This window comes from Apaloderma vittatum, unplaced genomic scaffold (assembly GCF_000703405.1).
Source record: "Apaloderma vittatum isolate BGI_N311 unplaced genomic scaffold, ASM70340v1 scaffold7988, whole genome shotgun sequence".
In the NCBI taxonomy this organism is placed as follows: Eukaryota; Metazoa; Chordata; class Aves; order Trogoniformes; family Trogonidae; genus Apaloderma; species Apaloderma vittatum.
The window spans coordinates 77,562-90,897 of NW_009730167.1; the positions used below are offsets into that span (position 1 = coordinate 77,562).

General features: G+C 38.6%; 1 protein-coding gene across 2 annotated transcripts in view; it reads right to left on the reverse strand.

Moving 5' to 3' along the window:
- OPA1 (optic atrophy 1 (autosomal dominant)) overlaps nucleotides 1–13,336 on the reverse strand; it is a 52,409-nt gene that overhangs the window by 21,481 nt on the left and 17,592 nt on the right. For both annotated transcript variants that reach the window (XM_009874685.1, XM_009874684.1), the window contains 17 exons: nucleotides 13,169–13,255; nucleotides 12,116–12,229; nucleotides 11,710–11,790; nucleotides 11,234–11,308; nucleotides 10,844–10,915; nucleotides 10,595–10,694; nucleotides 9,976–10,106; nucleotides 9,385–9,457; nucleotides 9,221–9,293; nucleotides 8,350–8,465; nucleotides 7,713–7,777; nucleotides 7,003–7,079; nucleotides 4,131–4,296; nucleotides 3,458–3,610; nucleotides 2,727–2,835; nucleotides 1,499–1,578; nucleotides 181–321 (listed from right to left, as the gene is read on the reverse strand). In XM_009874685.1, the coding sequence (XP_009872987.1) occupies nucleotides 181–321; nucleotides 1,499–1,578; nucleotides 2,727–2,835; nucleotides 3,458–3,610; nucleotides 4,131–4,296; nucleotides 7,003–7,079; nucleotides 7,713–7,777; nucleotides 8,350–8,465; nucleotides 9,221–9,293; nucleotides 9,385–9,457; nucleotides 9,976–10,106; nucleotides 10,595–10,694; nucleotides 10,844–10,915; nucleotides 11,234–11,308; nucleotides 11,710–11,790; nucleotides 12,116–12,229; nucleotides 13,169–13,255 (1,713 nt within the window). The remainder of the gene's footprint in view (nucleotides 1–180; nucleotides 322–1,498; nucleotides 1,579–2,726; nucleotides 2,836–3,457; nucleotides 3,611–4,130; nucleotides 4,297–7,002; nucleotides 7,080–7,712; nucleotides 7,778–8,349; nucleotides 8,466–9,220; nucleotides 9,294–9,384; nucleotides 9,458–9,975; nucleotides 10,107–10,594; nucleotides 10,695–10,843; nucleotides 10,916–11,233; nucleotides 11,309–11,709; nucleotides 11,791–12,115; nucleotides 12,230–13,168; nucleotides 13,256–13,336) is intronic.

Consider the following 13,336-nt stretch of genomic DNA (forward strand, 5'->3'; position numbering starts at 1 on the left):
TGTCTTACAGCCAACAGAAGAGTGTGAATTGCGTGCAAGCAGTTCTTTAGTCATTCATTTGGAAACATCTGGATTACAACTTCAGTATTTAGACACAGTCTTTTGTATGCTATCTAGAAAGAATATTTAACTAGTCTCACAGCAGGCTTCCATATGTTTTGTTACAGTTCTGCATCTTACCAGACATGGGTCCACTGTTATTCCCCTTGCTTCAAGATTCTTTCTGACAGTCGTCACTTCATCATTTGCCAGATAAGCTGCATGTTCTTCATTGCATTTGATTAATTTCTCAAGTTCATTTTTTGTTTCATTACGAATATTCTAGGATTAGAATGATTAGTTAGAATTAATTATTACAGACTCAGATATCATCAGCACGTCCACAATAAAGTCTACCTTCTTAATAAGCCAGAATAGGAAACAGACGCTATTAATTATTACATTTAAATGACTCAACACGGTATTTGTGCAAAGACATCTTGAATATACTATTTTTAATAGGATAATTCAGTGTTAAGTTTTCAGATCTTTTCATTATGCACAGGAATGCAGAAGACAGAGAAAGGTGGAAATAAAATATTCACAGGTGTAAGTCTCCTTTCACCTTCACGAACATGTGCTAGCAGGGTTCACATTCATGTATCACCTGTGACACTGATGAGAATTGTGATTTTTGCCCAGTAGCGAGCAGGAACTCGCCATGGATTCATACCTTAAGTTGCTGCTCATTAAATTCAAGTAAGATATGTTGAAGGCACTGCCCTTCTCCCGTACCTGGCTGCATACAGTTGATTGTAAAACTCCTTCCTCTGAAACAACTACTTTCTACCATATTCTTTTAAACTCTACTTACTTCTTTAAAGTATGATTCGCTTTGAGAAATATCTAGAAAAAGTAACATAAAAAGCCCATCACATCTGGGCACTAAATAGAAGATTCAAAAGAAAATTCCAAAAGCTGTGAGCAAACGAGAAGAGAGGTTATGATGAAAATGGTCAATCAGAAGATACGTCTGTGACTAGAATGCTAGTGATAATGCCATCACATACTCATTTAATCCAAATGAAGCCTGATAGGAAATTGCACATGGCTTCTGCTTAAAAGGCACACTCGGAAAGCATAGAAGAGAATAGCCCAGTTTCCGCACTGGTTTTGTCAATTTCCTTCTACTGGAAGGACTTCAATGTTCAGGTCAATGGCATGATAGTAAAGATGTGATTCAGCTGAATAACAGAAAACAGTTTACAAAACACTATGTGTCTGAGAAAAGAAAAAAGCATAGGGAATCCTCTGCAGTGTGGCATTTAAAACAATGAATAGTAAAAGTAACTGTAAAGTATTCAAAATACTTTTTCTGCAATCATCTAAATAGCGTGAGGAGGATTGGTATCTACAAAAATTTACTGAGTAATAACCAAAGTTTTATAAGGGTAATAAGCTAAAAAATCTTTGGGGTTTTTTTGTTTGTTTTGTGTTGTGGGGTTTTTTTTCCTTTTACCTGTTCCTTGGTGCGGCCTATCCAGTATAACCATCTTTTTTTCCAGTCTGGACCCACCATATCTTCAATAACAGATTCCGCTAAAAACCAGAAACAATATCACTCAAAATATATATAACCAGCCAAATTCATAGTTCTACAATTAGGTACAAGATCAAGAATGGACATTTTTCATCTAAGAACATAAGACACGTCATACTGAGTGTCCTGGTTTTGGCTGGGATAGAGTTAATTTCCTTCCTGGTAGCTGGTACAGTGCTGTACTTTGGATTCAGTGTGAGAACAACGCTGATAACACACTGGTGCTTTTAGCTGTTGACAAGTAGTGCCAGTACCAAGTCAAGGACTTTTCAGCTTCTCACACCCTGCCGGTGAGAAGGCTGGAGGGGCACAAGAAGCTGAGAGAGGAGACAGCTGACCCAAACTGGCCAAAGTGATACTCCATGCCCCAGGATGTGATGCCCAGTACATAAACTGGGGGCACTTGGCCAGGAGGGGCAGATCGTGGCTCAGGCATCAGTCAGTGAGTGGTGAGCAACTGCACTGGGCATCACTTGTCTTCTCTTGGGTTTTCTTTCTCTCTCTTTTTGTTACCTTCTTGTTTGTTACAATTGTGTTACTATTATTTTATTTATATTTTAACTATTAAACTGTTCTTATTTCAACCCACGACTTTTACTTGGTACTGATTTTTCTCCCTGTGCCACCAGGGTCAGGGGGGAGGAGTAAGCGAGTGACTTTGTGGTGCTGTTGTCACCTGGGGTGAAGATATTGATTCAGTCAGATGTCTTTTACTAAAGGCAACAGCTGATGTCTTTTATCAAACTTAAAAAAAGACTGCCAGCTGATAGTTACTTCAGGGAGTCAGACCTCCAGATTCCAAGTCAGTCATTTAAAAAAAAAATAAAAATCTTACCTTGTTGCAATTTGCATCGAAACAAATTGTGTTTGATAACCCCAGACACTTTTCCTGAACTTCTCCTATTCTTCTATAAGTGTGTTTGTACCATTTTTTGACTCTACTACTTCCAGTTGCCTCACTGCAAGAGCACTAACTTTTGAGGCTGTGTCTTGCCAAGAATTGCTGTCGGTATCGGTACCATTTTAAACCGTCACCACTATCTCAGTTGTGCCGATACAAAAGCTTGTGGTGCAGTGAAATGAACTAGATCTAGAAACTGGCCCCAATGAAAAAGCACCCAAGAGTGGGACATAGCACACAACTCACTGTCTTTGAGACGGCTTTGGAGCGTCTCTTCCATGAAATGAATTGCCGCATCCCACTGCTGTTTATCAGATATTGACCGATCTTCTAAGGCGTTGTGCTGAATCACTCGCTGCAATACAGGACATTGGTTTAGCATACGATAAATCATTTTTCAAGAGTTAGTAAGAAAAGCTGTCTGACATTCTCTTATTTTTTTGGTGTCTATAAAACCAGCATGCATTGGGCACATGGGATTTAGTCGAGGCACCTTTTCAAAGCACTGTCAAAAATGTTTTCTTGTGCTTTTATTTTGACTCTCTTTAATAGCTTAGCATAAATACTGGAAAAAATACAGCAAGTCAGCAATATGAAATCCCTCCAGATTACACAAACCTATAAAGATGGTAATGAAATGCTGTTATTTTATGTGGCTACAGTTAACAGGACAAATGAGCTGATGCTGAATAATTCTCACAAGGCTATCCCTGGGGAGCCAGTGGATTATGAAGGACTTTCCTGAAGCAACCACAAAATTTTATTAGATGTTATTTAGGGCAATAATTAACAAAAGGTAATAAAATTAATTGAGAATCATTGAATTAAAACATTATATAGAAAAGCAGAGATGGACACACCTCCCTATCACTTCATGATTACAGTCAAAGAATGCAAAAATACTGAGTATGCAACTTTGTTAAAAAGACTGCAACGGCACTTAAGTCAACAATGTAAAAAAACCCACTACATTATACCAGGCTATCCTCCGCTCTCTCATTCCATTTGTGTCGTTTAATACTTTCTTCTTTGACAGCTTGTTTCAGCTTATCGAAGATATCATCATGCTCTTTTCCTTTCTGTTCTGTCATAAAACGGGAAAATTCCTCTTGCAAAGTCTCCCATGCCACCTAGAAAGTTAGCAAACAACACTGACTGAAAGGGAGCTCCGGCCCACGCACCAGCTGGTAATGGAACGTTTATGACAACTCTTGTAAGTATGACAGTGTGTGTACTTTCTGAAAACAAGGGTAAGACTAAGTCGCTGACTTCTCCTTTGCTGCCTTCTCCTTTGCTTAACTACTAGTAAAGTCAATACTAAACTTGGGTTCAATATGTTGTAGCAAGTCAAATCCTGTTACACTTGTATAGACTTATTAATATAAATATATCCAGCTTGAAGGACTTCACGTTTTAAAAGCAGCAGTTTTTGGTCATCACTAGGAAAAATTCACCTGAAGAGCAAAGCACAGAGGTCCTGCTGCAGGTGGTTCTCAACATCAAGATCTTGCAGTCTTTTCTAACATGTAAGCTGGTTAGAAGAACTGCAGTCAGCCCTTCATCACCTTACTTCTCTGGAGCTATACTTCCATTTCAACAGGCTTTGCAGAGATTACTATAGGAAATTTTTTTAAAGAACTAAATTCTCACCTCCACTGCTTTATTAGGCAGCTGTTTGTCAGTCCACTGCTTCAGTTTGATGTCCACTGTGGTGTTAAATGTCCCCGAGTTCATAGTCTGTGCTGCTGGAAGGTATATGTTTTCAATCACATGAGTAGATACCCTCTCCCACAAAGTTTTCTGAAGAATCTCCTCCCTAAAATGAAAGTTGTAACACAGAGGATGGCTTCCAATACAGAAGTGTCTGACAGGTATGCATTCAACTTGTTAGAAACACTGAGAAAACAAGACCACAGAACAGAGGTATTACTTCCTAACATTAGGACACAACTTCAACCAGAATCTGCTTGGAACTAAGGACACAAGTACCCAGTGTTTTCAGCAGCAAGGACAGCTTCAGAAGTTGGCTTCTACGACTCCTAGGGCTGCCACTGCACTGCACAGCAGTTCCCTGCAGCCTTTAATTATAGGAGCACAACCCAGCAGAGCCATGGGTGCATATGCATGGCAGCTGGGGAAACAACAAGGGGGCAGGCTGTAAAGCATTGAAATGATTTGACAAGAAGTCCACACTCCCAAAAAAGCATGTGGGTTTTGTTTATCTCCTATTCCAACAAACAAGTTGGAACATGCTGTAGTTTTCCATCTGGGATATTCATTAATTGTTCCCATATCTGACAAACAATGAAGCAAGTTAAGAAGTCCAACGTTTTACTGAAGTGTATATTGACATTAATTTACAAACGTGCCTCACGTCACTATAAAACTAAGCACCACTCTCCTATTTATAAAGTGTAACAATGGAAACAATCTAACTTTAACCTTTGAAATGACAATACACTTACTTAGGAAACATTGCAGCTGCAGTGAGACAAGTCAGCTGAGCCACTGGAACAAGCAGCTGGTACCCACAGAAGCAGTCACGCTCCTTATGCTCCTGCCACAGTCTCCAGCACAGGTTGTGGGTTTCTTGCAGGTTAACTTTAAGCTAGCTCAGCAGGCTAAAGCGGCTTCCCAACAAGACTATTACATTCATTCAAATCCCTCTTGCAAATGAGCTGAAGTTCAGGACACAAGCCTCACTCCTGATAATGTCCCATCTCTAACTGGGCCATTTGTGGAGAAAAACTTCTCATAAATATCACTTGTCCCTTTATTTCAACAATGGTGTAACCAAAAAATTCTCTTTGGTGTTTAAAGCAACTGTTTTTGATATTTAAAAGTGCTGAAGCTGTCCTTCTGACATCAGTATTAAATAGGGATGAGCACCATTAGTTTTTCCACTGTTGCAACAGATCTCTGGCATATTTAGGACAGTAAAAGTATTTACACAAAATGAGGACGAACTCAAGCATTTGAATGTTAGGAGAATTCACTACAAATAAAAATAAATATTGCCAGTACTAAAATATGTATTCCTTAAAAAGCTCCCCAAAAAGCATTCCTCAGAATAGGATGATCTGGATAGCGTTCAAATAAGGATCAATTATTGATCATTCTTGATCACCATTAAAATAACTGGGGACATAGCAAGTTAATTTCACTTACAGGGAGTGCTGGAAATTATCTGTTATGGATTTTACCACCTACAGACCCACTGTAGAAGCAAGGCAGTCCTCCAATTAAGAAATGCAATCTCATTCCTTCTTTTCTGATGTGTGAATAAAAATATACGTTTACTCTGCTTAATCCAATCAAATTTAATTGGAAAGAATGGAAATCTTAACAGGATATAAACATTTGCATTCATCAAATGTACTGCTGGCTTTAGGCTCCATATAATGGCTAATAGAAGCATTTTTTCATTACTTCAGTTTCCAGTTCTACTTTATAGCTCATTAAATGCTATAAAACTAGATTTTAACTACCACTAGACTTTAACTTTCAGAAGAAATGCAAAGAAATGCACCCACTCATTGCACAGCACAAACCGCAGCAGACTGGGCATGGGCCAGGGTACTTCAGCATCTATTACACAGCAACAGCAGCAAACACCAACAGGGCAAACCTGCATTATGCTTGGACTAGAACATAACTTCAGACTAACACACTGCTGACAATACTTTATCTGAACACATCCACAAGCCTAGAGTTACTCTAACGTCACTAAGAGTCAGACATTTTATCTTGATTTTGAATCCACAATCAAGTAACAGTTCAGGTCACTGAAGGCAAAGGCATTATAGAAATCTTTTTTTGTGCTTCTCAGCTGTAGTACAAGCTGTCATCAAAGAAATCCTTTATGCTGGCTGTTCTCTCAGCCCACATCTGCAGTGCCCTTCCTGTGCAGTGATGCCACAGTGCTAAAACACTCGGGCTAAGTGCTCTCTCACAGCGGTATCTGCCTTACAAAGAAGCAGGGCACTGTAGTATGGTGCTATTGGGTTGAGGCTACCAAGGAGATCCATGTGCAGGATGAACTTCTCGAACATCCAGATCAGCTTTTTGACAGCCAGGAATTACATAATCTTTCAACTTCAAATCTCTGGTTCACAGAGATACAAAATTCCTTCTTTCCAGAGTCATATATACTATATTGATATGCACAACGATATTCCCCAAACATCAGGTTAAGAGGAATTACTGATTCATACTTCAAATGAACATCAGAAAACATATTTACTATGACTGTTCTTTTCATTTTTGAGGAAAATCTACTGTTCATTATACTGTATAAAACCAGAACAAAACGGAAATTGATATCATATAATTTTTGTCAAGGGATCATACAATTATTCTCTGATTCAGAATAACAAACAAACATAGACTACTTTGACAGGGACAAAGGACAATAATAACATACTGTCCTAAGAAAAAAGTTTCTTATTTGTATTTTAAAGGCAAACTTTTGCTAGTTAATAAGAAAAAAAAAAAAAGGGAAAATATAAAGAAATTACCATACCAGTGCTTTGGTGTGACCTGAGTCAAACTTATGACTTCATCAAGAATTTCATTCTTTGCTTTTTCAAACAGTTCATTCTGCGCAAAATGAAAAATAGGAAATGTAAGGTTTGAAGTATAGCTTCATCACGTTTTCATACAAAAAGTAAAAAAAAAACCCAAACCAAAACATTTTTCTTACAGCCTTTAAGCCTAAAATGATACCATCTAGTCACATTCAGGCCAATGTCTTGTAGCTTGTCATAAGCTACCCTGGCCTACTCTATATCTCCCCACCCATCTCCTGCATGCCTCTGGCCAGGCATGGCATTTCAATATTCAGGATCTCTATAAAAAAATTAGACAGTGGGATCATAATTGTTTTGTTAATCTGTCTATCTGAAAGACCAGGGAATGTAACTTCTCTTTACCAGTTCTGTCATGATCACAAAGAAACACTGACCTATTCCTGTGGGCAAGTCAGGTCAGTTAACTGTGTACTGCAAGAGTGAAGGACTTACTAAGCGTCCTTACACAGTTTAGAGACACATCATTTCATAAAAGAGCTCAGTATTTCCTTTCCCTAAAATAACTTACACTGTCCTCATATTTTAAAATGTCAGTACTTTAACTTTAAAAAAGTCCTTTACAAATGTGATTAAATGGCATAAATTTTAATCCATAATCTTCAATGCTTTGTAGCACAAAAATTGAAGCAATTGTGTAACTTACCCTGTCAAGCTCTCGCAGCCGGGGGTAATTGTTCTTCCATTCAGTCTCCAGATTGAAACGGGTGGCTGCAAAAATCAGGAACAAGACCTTAATTTTAATTGTCTGTATTTACTTCATGACTATCTTAGAACTTCAGCAGTAACTGAAATTGCTAAAATCTTGCTTATGACAAACCCTCCAAGAACTTGAAGTGCCTCTGTGAATGAGTAAGCTTTTTGCCGTCTATGCTCAGATATTCTGTCTGCAAACTGCAGGATTCATACATTGAAAAAACATAGTGGAAAAAGAGCCACTCACGCCAGTGTCGCCCTGGCTGATCAGATGGTATCTTTATATATGAAGCCATTTTAAACATCTGAATCTGGTGAAAGGACTGTGTTTTGCCTCCCCAAAAAAATCCTGAAGTTTTTCCTTCATACTTATTTACAACTTTCACTGGGTTCTTCCTATCATGAATTACTTTTCTATGCACTTTTGAAAAGATTAACTAGGGCAATTACCAATTCATAAGAAATGGTGATTACAAAAACATAAAACACATTTGTCCAAACATGCTGGCAAAACAGTATTATATGTATGTGGAAGAACTGTTTAACACCAAGTTGCTATTTCACTTGTTTTTTGTAAAGATGTTTACCTTTAAAAGCGTCTGCTTGCTGCTCCACAGACTCTCTCACCATTTTCCAAAAGCAATCTGACACAGCAAGACTTAAGTTCTTTGTTGTTACCTGGTGCGCCTTCAGCATACATGTCCTGCAGAGAAAGAGAGCTAGAGGAAATCCTTGTAAGCATACTCATGCCTTCTGCCCCCCATTTTCTCCTCACAAGAATAAAGCTTCGCTTTTTAGAGCAGAGAATAACACGTCAATGTGGACCTAACCCAAATTCCAGTCTTTGCCTCCAGAATATTCAATGCAGATAATCACAAAAGCAAAGGGAAAAAAACAACCCAGAAAACCAAAACCAGAAAGCCCCACCTCAAATAAATTTTAATTCTAGAGGTCACAGCGCAGGTACTTCAGTCCCAAAGACCGTGCAGCTTACTTTCCAGAGAGATCCAAGCCTGTGAAACCACAGCTCTACTCAATGAACTTCCAGAAGAACACACAAGCTAACTCTTTGAATACAGCAGCGTTGTCACACCGACACAGGTGGTATTCAGAGGCACGACAACTCCTGCCTTGGCTGGATCCCCTCCTCCCACCTGTAGCAAGCACCTAGACCGAGGCTGGTGACGCGGCTCTTCTACGGCCCGTGGAGAGACAGAAATCTCTGCGGAGAGGCTCAGAACTGCAGTGGAATCAACTTCATCACTCCCCATCAACTTACAGCAAGCGTTAGGAAACCAGGCTAACTTCATCCCCTCAACAAGATAGTTAATTTAAGAAGATTAAACTGCAAATAGTGTTTCCACACTGCAGCCCTTTTTTTAAATTCAACAAGAAAAACTGATGCTAGCATTTACCAACACAGGCTTGTTTTAGTAAAAGGAATTATGAATAACATACTTTAAAAGTTTTGAATTTTGAAAAAATTCCTCTTCATATTCCTTAATAGATTCAATGCTTTCACTGCTGTTTCCTGGAGAAAGAAAAGAGTGCTGCAACAGTTCCATTTAGACAGTTTTCTCTGCTATCAAGGAAAAAATAAGCAGAGCCAGAGCTCTCTTTACCTTTTCCAGTAACAACTGCAAAATAACCCAAAGCTTTCATTGGGAAGAGTTTGCCTTCAATTATTTGCTGGATCTATGAAAATAAAGGATTAAAAAAACATGGTTAACTTTGCACAGACACATTCTTTCCTTCAGCACAGTTTTAAAGCCAGGTCTAGCTGTGTCTATGCACAGACTACTATAAGAAGCAGTTTGTCACGGGACTATGAGTTCTACTGATACTTAGGAAAAAAAAGGCATAAATCAAATAAGGCATAAAAGAGTAAACCACAAAATAAAGTGAAAAAGTCTATCCCAGAAAATCCTAGTCTTCTCAAGAAATGGAACTTGCTCAGGTCACCTCCAGGAAGGGAACCAGTATCACAACAAGCTGTAGCCAAGCTGTGACCCAAGTCCTGTAGCTGATCACTAAAAGCAGAGCCTAAGAGAGATCAAAACAACCCCCCCAAAAAATCACACTGAATAAAAAAATAAGCACTGAAAAACATCTAGAACAGCTACATGAGGTCTGGTATTTCTGACAGCATCTCACGTATTTTTTCTGTGTGTGACTTTAGCTGTCACAGTACGAGAAAAATAGCTTCAACTCACCCTGTTTGGGCTAGCCACATTTTTCTCAGCAAGATCAACTTTAGTCAACACAAAAATTGTCCTTCTTCCTTGGGGATCCATTTGGCTAACTAAGTCTGTGACAATACTGCGTTCTGCATCCACTGATCCATCTAAAATAAAGAAGATATATTTTAGGTACTATATAATCTAACGTGCAGTGCTGAGGTTATAATAGGCAACAAGTAAGTTTCATGTTACAACTTAGAAACAGTTGAATTACACTTATATTCAAGTACACACAGTGAAAATTTGTTTCCAGTATCATATTTGTGGTTGTTTAAGTTTTAAACAAGTACCACCTTGCTCAAAATTTTATATTCTACCATGGTCTGTTGCCTCCAAAACCGCTTCTGAAGAAATCTTCAATTTTGTTATCACCACCATCTTTTTAATGATAAAAAAAACTTAACAAAGTCTTTTTTTTTGCCATAGATACCAAAAGTGCCTTAATTTGTAAACAGGCATTCCATAGCACGTTAGCTTTGTACACTATACAATTTATCACAAAAAGGGAAAAAAAAAAATAATCGTGAGTCCCCAGAGTAACAGCAGAATAACAGAAAGCCGCCCGTTGGATATCCATCTACACTCTTATTACCTTGAATGCAAAGGATGATGGCATTCGGATTCTGCATGTAGGCCTTGCTGATGCTAAAGATAGTCTCCTTTGTGTCCGGAGCCATACCTGATGTCACAGTCTTTAACACGTATATGGAGACATATATTTAAAAGAAAAATGAAAACAGAAAGATGTAAAGAAGAAAAACAACAGCTAACAGCTAATAAACACTACCTCACTTGCACGTCTAAAATATTTTTTTTCTTCTATTATTTATTGCATACTCACACTAATGACTCCAGGTAAATCAACCAATACCATTCTCTGCAAACCAGGACCTTTCACACTTAAGGAGATGGTCTGTGAAGTAAGATTTAAATTAAAGCTTTATACACACACCTACTTTGGATATAATCACATACAAAACCACACAAATAAATGCATAAATGCATATTTACTCACACATATGCTTTAAATCAGCTTGTCATTTTAAATAGGAAGTCTGACCTCATATGCATGTAACTGTGATATAAACCTGATTTTAACAGTCCAAATACACTTTGTATAGTGCAAAATATTAAGTACACACAAACTGATTTCAGAGTCTCCTATTTAAGGAATACTTGCAAAAGACATACATGAATAGATATTTGCCACTAGTCATTAGACAAGTCTTACCTCAGTGCTAACAGTGCATCCTTCCTTCACGCTATTTCTCATCCTGATTTCTATTTCATTTCTCAAAGCTGCAAGCTGTTTTGAGAAAAGTAAAACATTAAATATAAAACTCCTTAAAATCACGATAGAAAAAGATCACCAACATAAGTAAAAAAGTTTACTTAGGGATGAAGAGGTCTGTTTATATGTGCTAACTATCCCAAATGCATGTTAAGTAACTAAGTCTGCTAAACGAGGTGCTAAATGACAGATTTACCCACAGAACCCTTCATACTCCAAAAAACGTTTTAGCACAAGAGCTCCTCCTACATTCTGAGTCCCAGCCAAAAACCGTACCAGAGAGAATTTAATAACTAGTATAATGCCTTGCCCCACTAAACCTACTTCACTCTAAACAAGGGCTAACAGCTCAAAGATACAAAATTTTTCAGAGAATTAAAAGTGAAATTCACTTCCAGTCATTTCTTTATACTTACATCCTCTTCCTTGGTCAGATCAAACTCCCGAGAGCTGTCTTTGAACAAGGCCACATGGTGAGGACCTTCACTGAGGGTTACCTAAATGGTAAAAGCCTTATATGAGAAAGCATAGTAAATCTAACCCAGAGAAACATGAGAAGTACAAAGCATATGTACACTTCCCACTGCACATATACAACTGGATATAATGCTTATTTAGCACCAGGCTACTTATAGTAGGAACTATTACTACTCTGATGGCACATATGAATCCTAAACAGGCCTGCAGAAATTTGTCACTGCAACAACGCACTTGCTTAGAGGCCCTTTTATGAATGAATGTTTGCATACACTTCAATTAACGGCATAATCAGAGGGAAAACAATACAGCAAATGCTGATTCAGAGATTATGATGTTTCTTACCTTAACAGGGGAACGTGTCATCATCTCCCCAGATCCTCGAGGGAATATGCGGGCTTGGGCAATCATTTCTAACACGCTAGTTTTTCCTGCGCTTTGATCTCCAACCACCACCACCTTAAGCAAAAGTACCAACAGCCATTGGCTTTCAGCAGGGGTTTTAGGAAGCTCAGACACAAGCTGACTAAAAAGCTGTTAACCTCTACCCACACTGGCTGTATTACATTTGGCAATAAATGCATTGGTTTAAATAAGAAATCCTGGAAGAAATACTAACTTTTAGTCATGCAAAAAACCCGACTCATGCTTAAGACAGCACAGTTTGCTCATTTAGCAAAGCACTGTACGGGCCTAACCTGCCAGGTCACCTAATGAAAGGAAGAGCTTGCTGTTCCCATGGCAGGCAGTTGTTCTCTCCTTGTACAAAATCCTTTCAGCACGTGGAACGCTGAAGACTACTCAGCTGGTAGATGCTGATTGTGCCTGGAGAAGGCTGAATTCTGACGTAGGTGCTGTCATTTCTCCATCGTACTGGCTTCCTGCAGAAGCCACCAGCACTCCAAGTGGTTGTGCACGCAGGAGGCAATCCTGGCTCTCCCCTGTAGCAGCAGCCAGGCTGATGCCAAAACCCTTCTCCTGCTGCCCACTCCAGGAGAGGCACTCTGTGCAGAGTTAGCCGGGGCACCTTACCTTCTCAACTTTGTCGGTACACACTGGGACACAAAAGCCATTTTACAACACTGAGAAGGCCTGGGTGCCCTGACCATTTAAAATTAAAGACTAAGCACAGCAGCAATATCTGTGTCTAGATAGGGTTTTATCTATGAGCTAAGACAGACTTAACAGTTACATCAGTTACTCTCAAAATTTTCTTGCTTAAAGTGGAGTCATAGAATCATAGAATCATTTCAGTTGGAAAAGACCTTTAAGATCATCAAGTCTCTCTAGCAAAAACCCTGGAGTTACAAGAAAATAATCTAGCAGTAGCTCTGGATTATTCTGGAGTATAAGACTGTTGTTTCAACAAAAAACAACTTGAATTTTTTATCTACTTACTCGAGGCAGGTGATCTTGAGTGTTGTAACTAGCATCATAATCAGACAGGATATCAAGTACTTCAGAATACATATCAATCAAGGATTTCTGTAAAAAAGGTAGAACACACATCCAATTAACAGAAGAAAAGACTGGGTTTCAGACTACTTCATCTGTTATTCTGTAAAA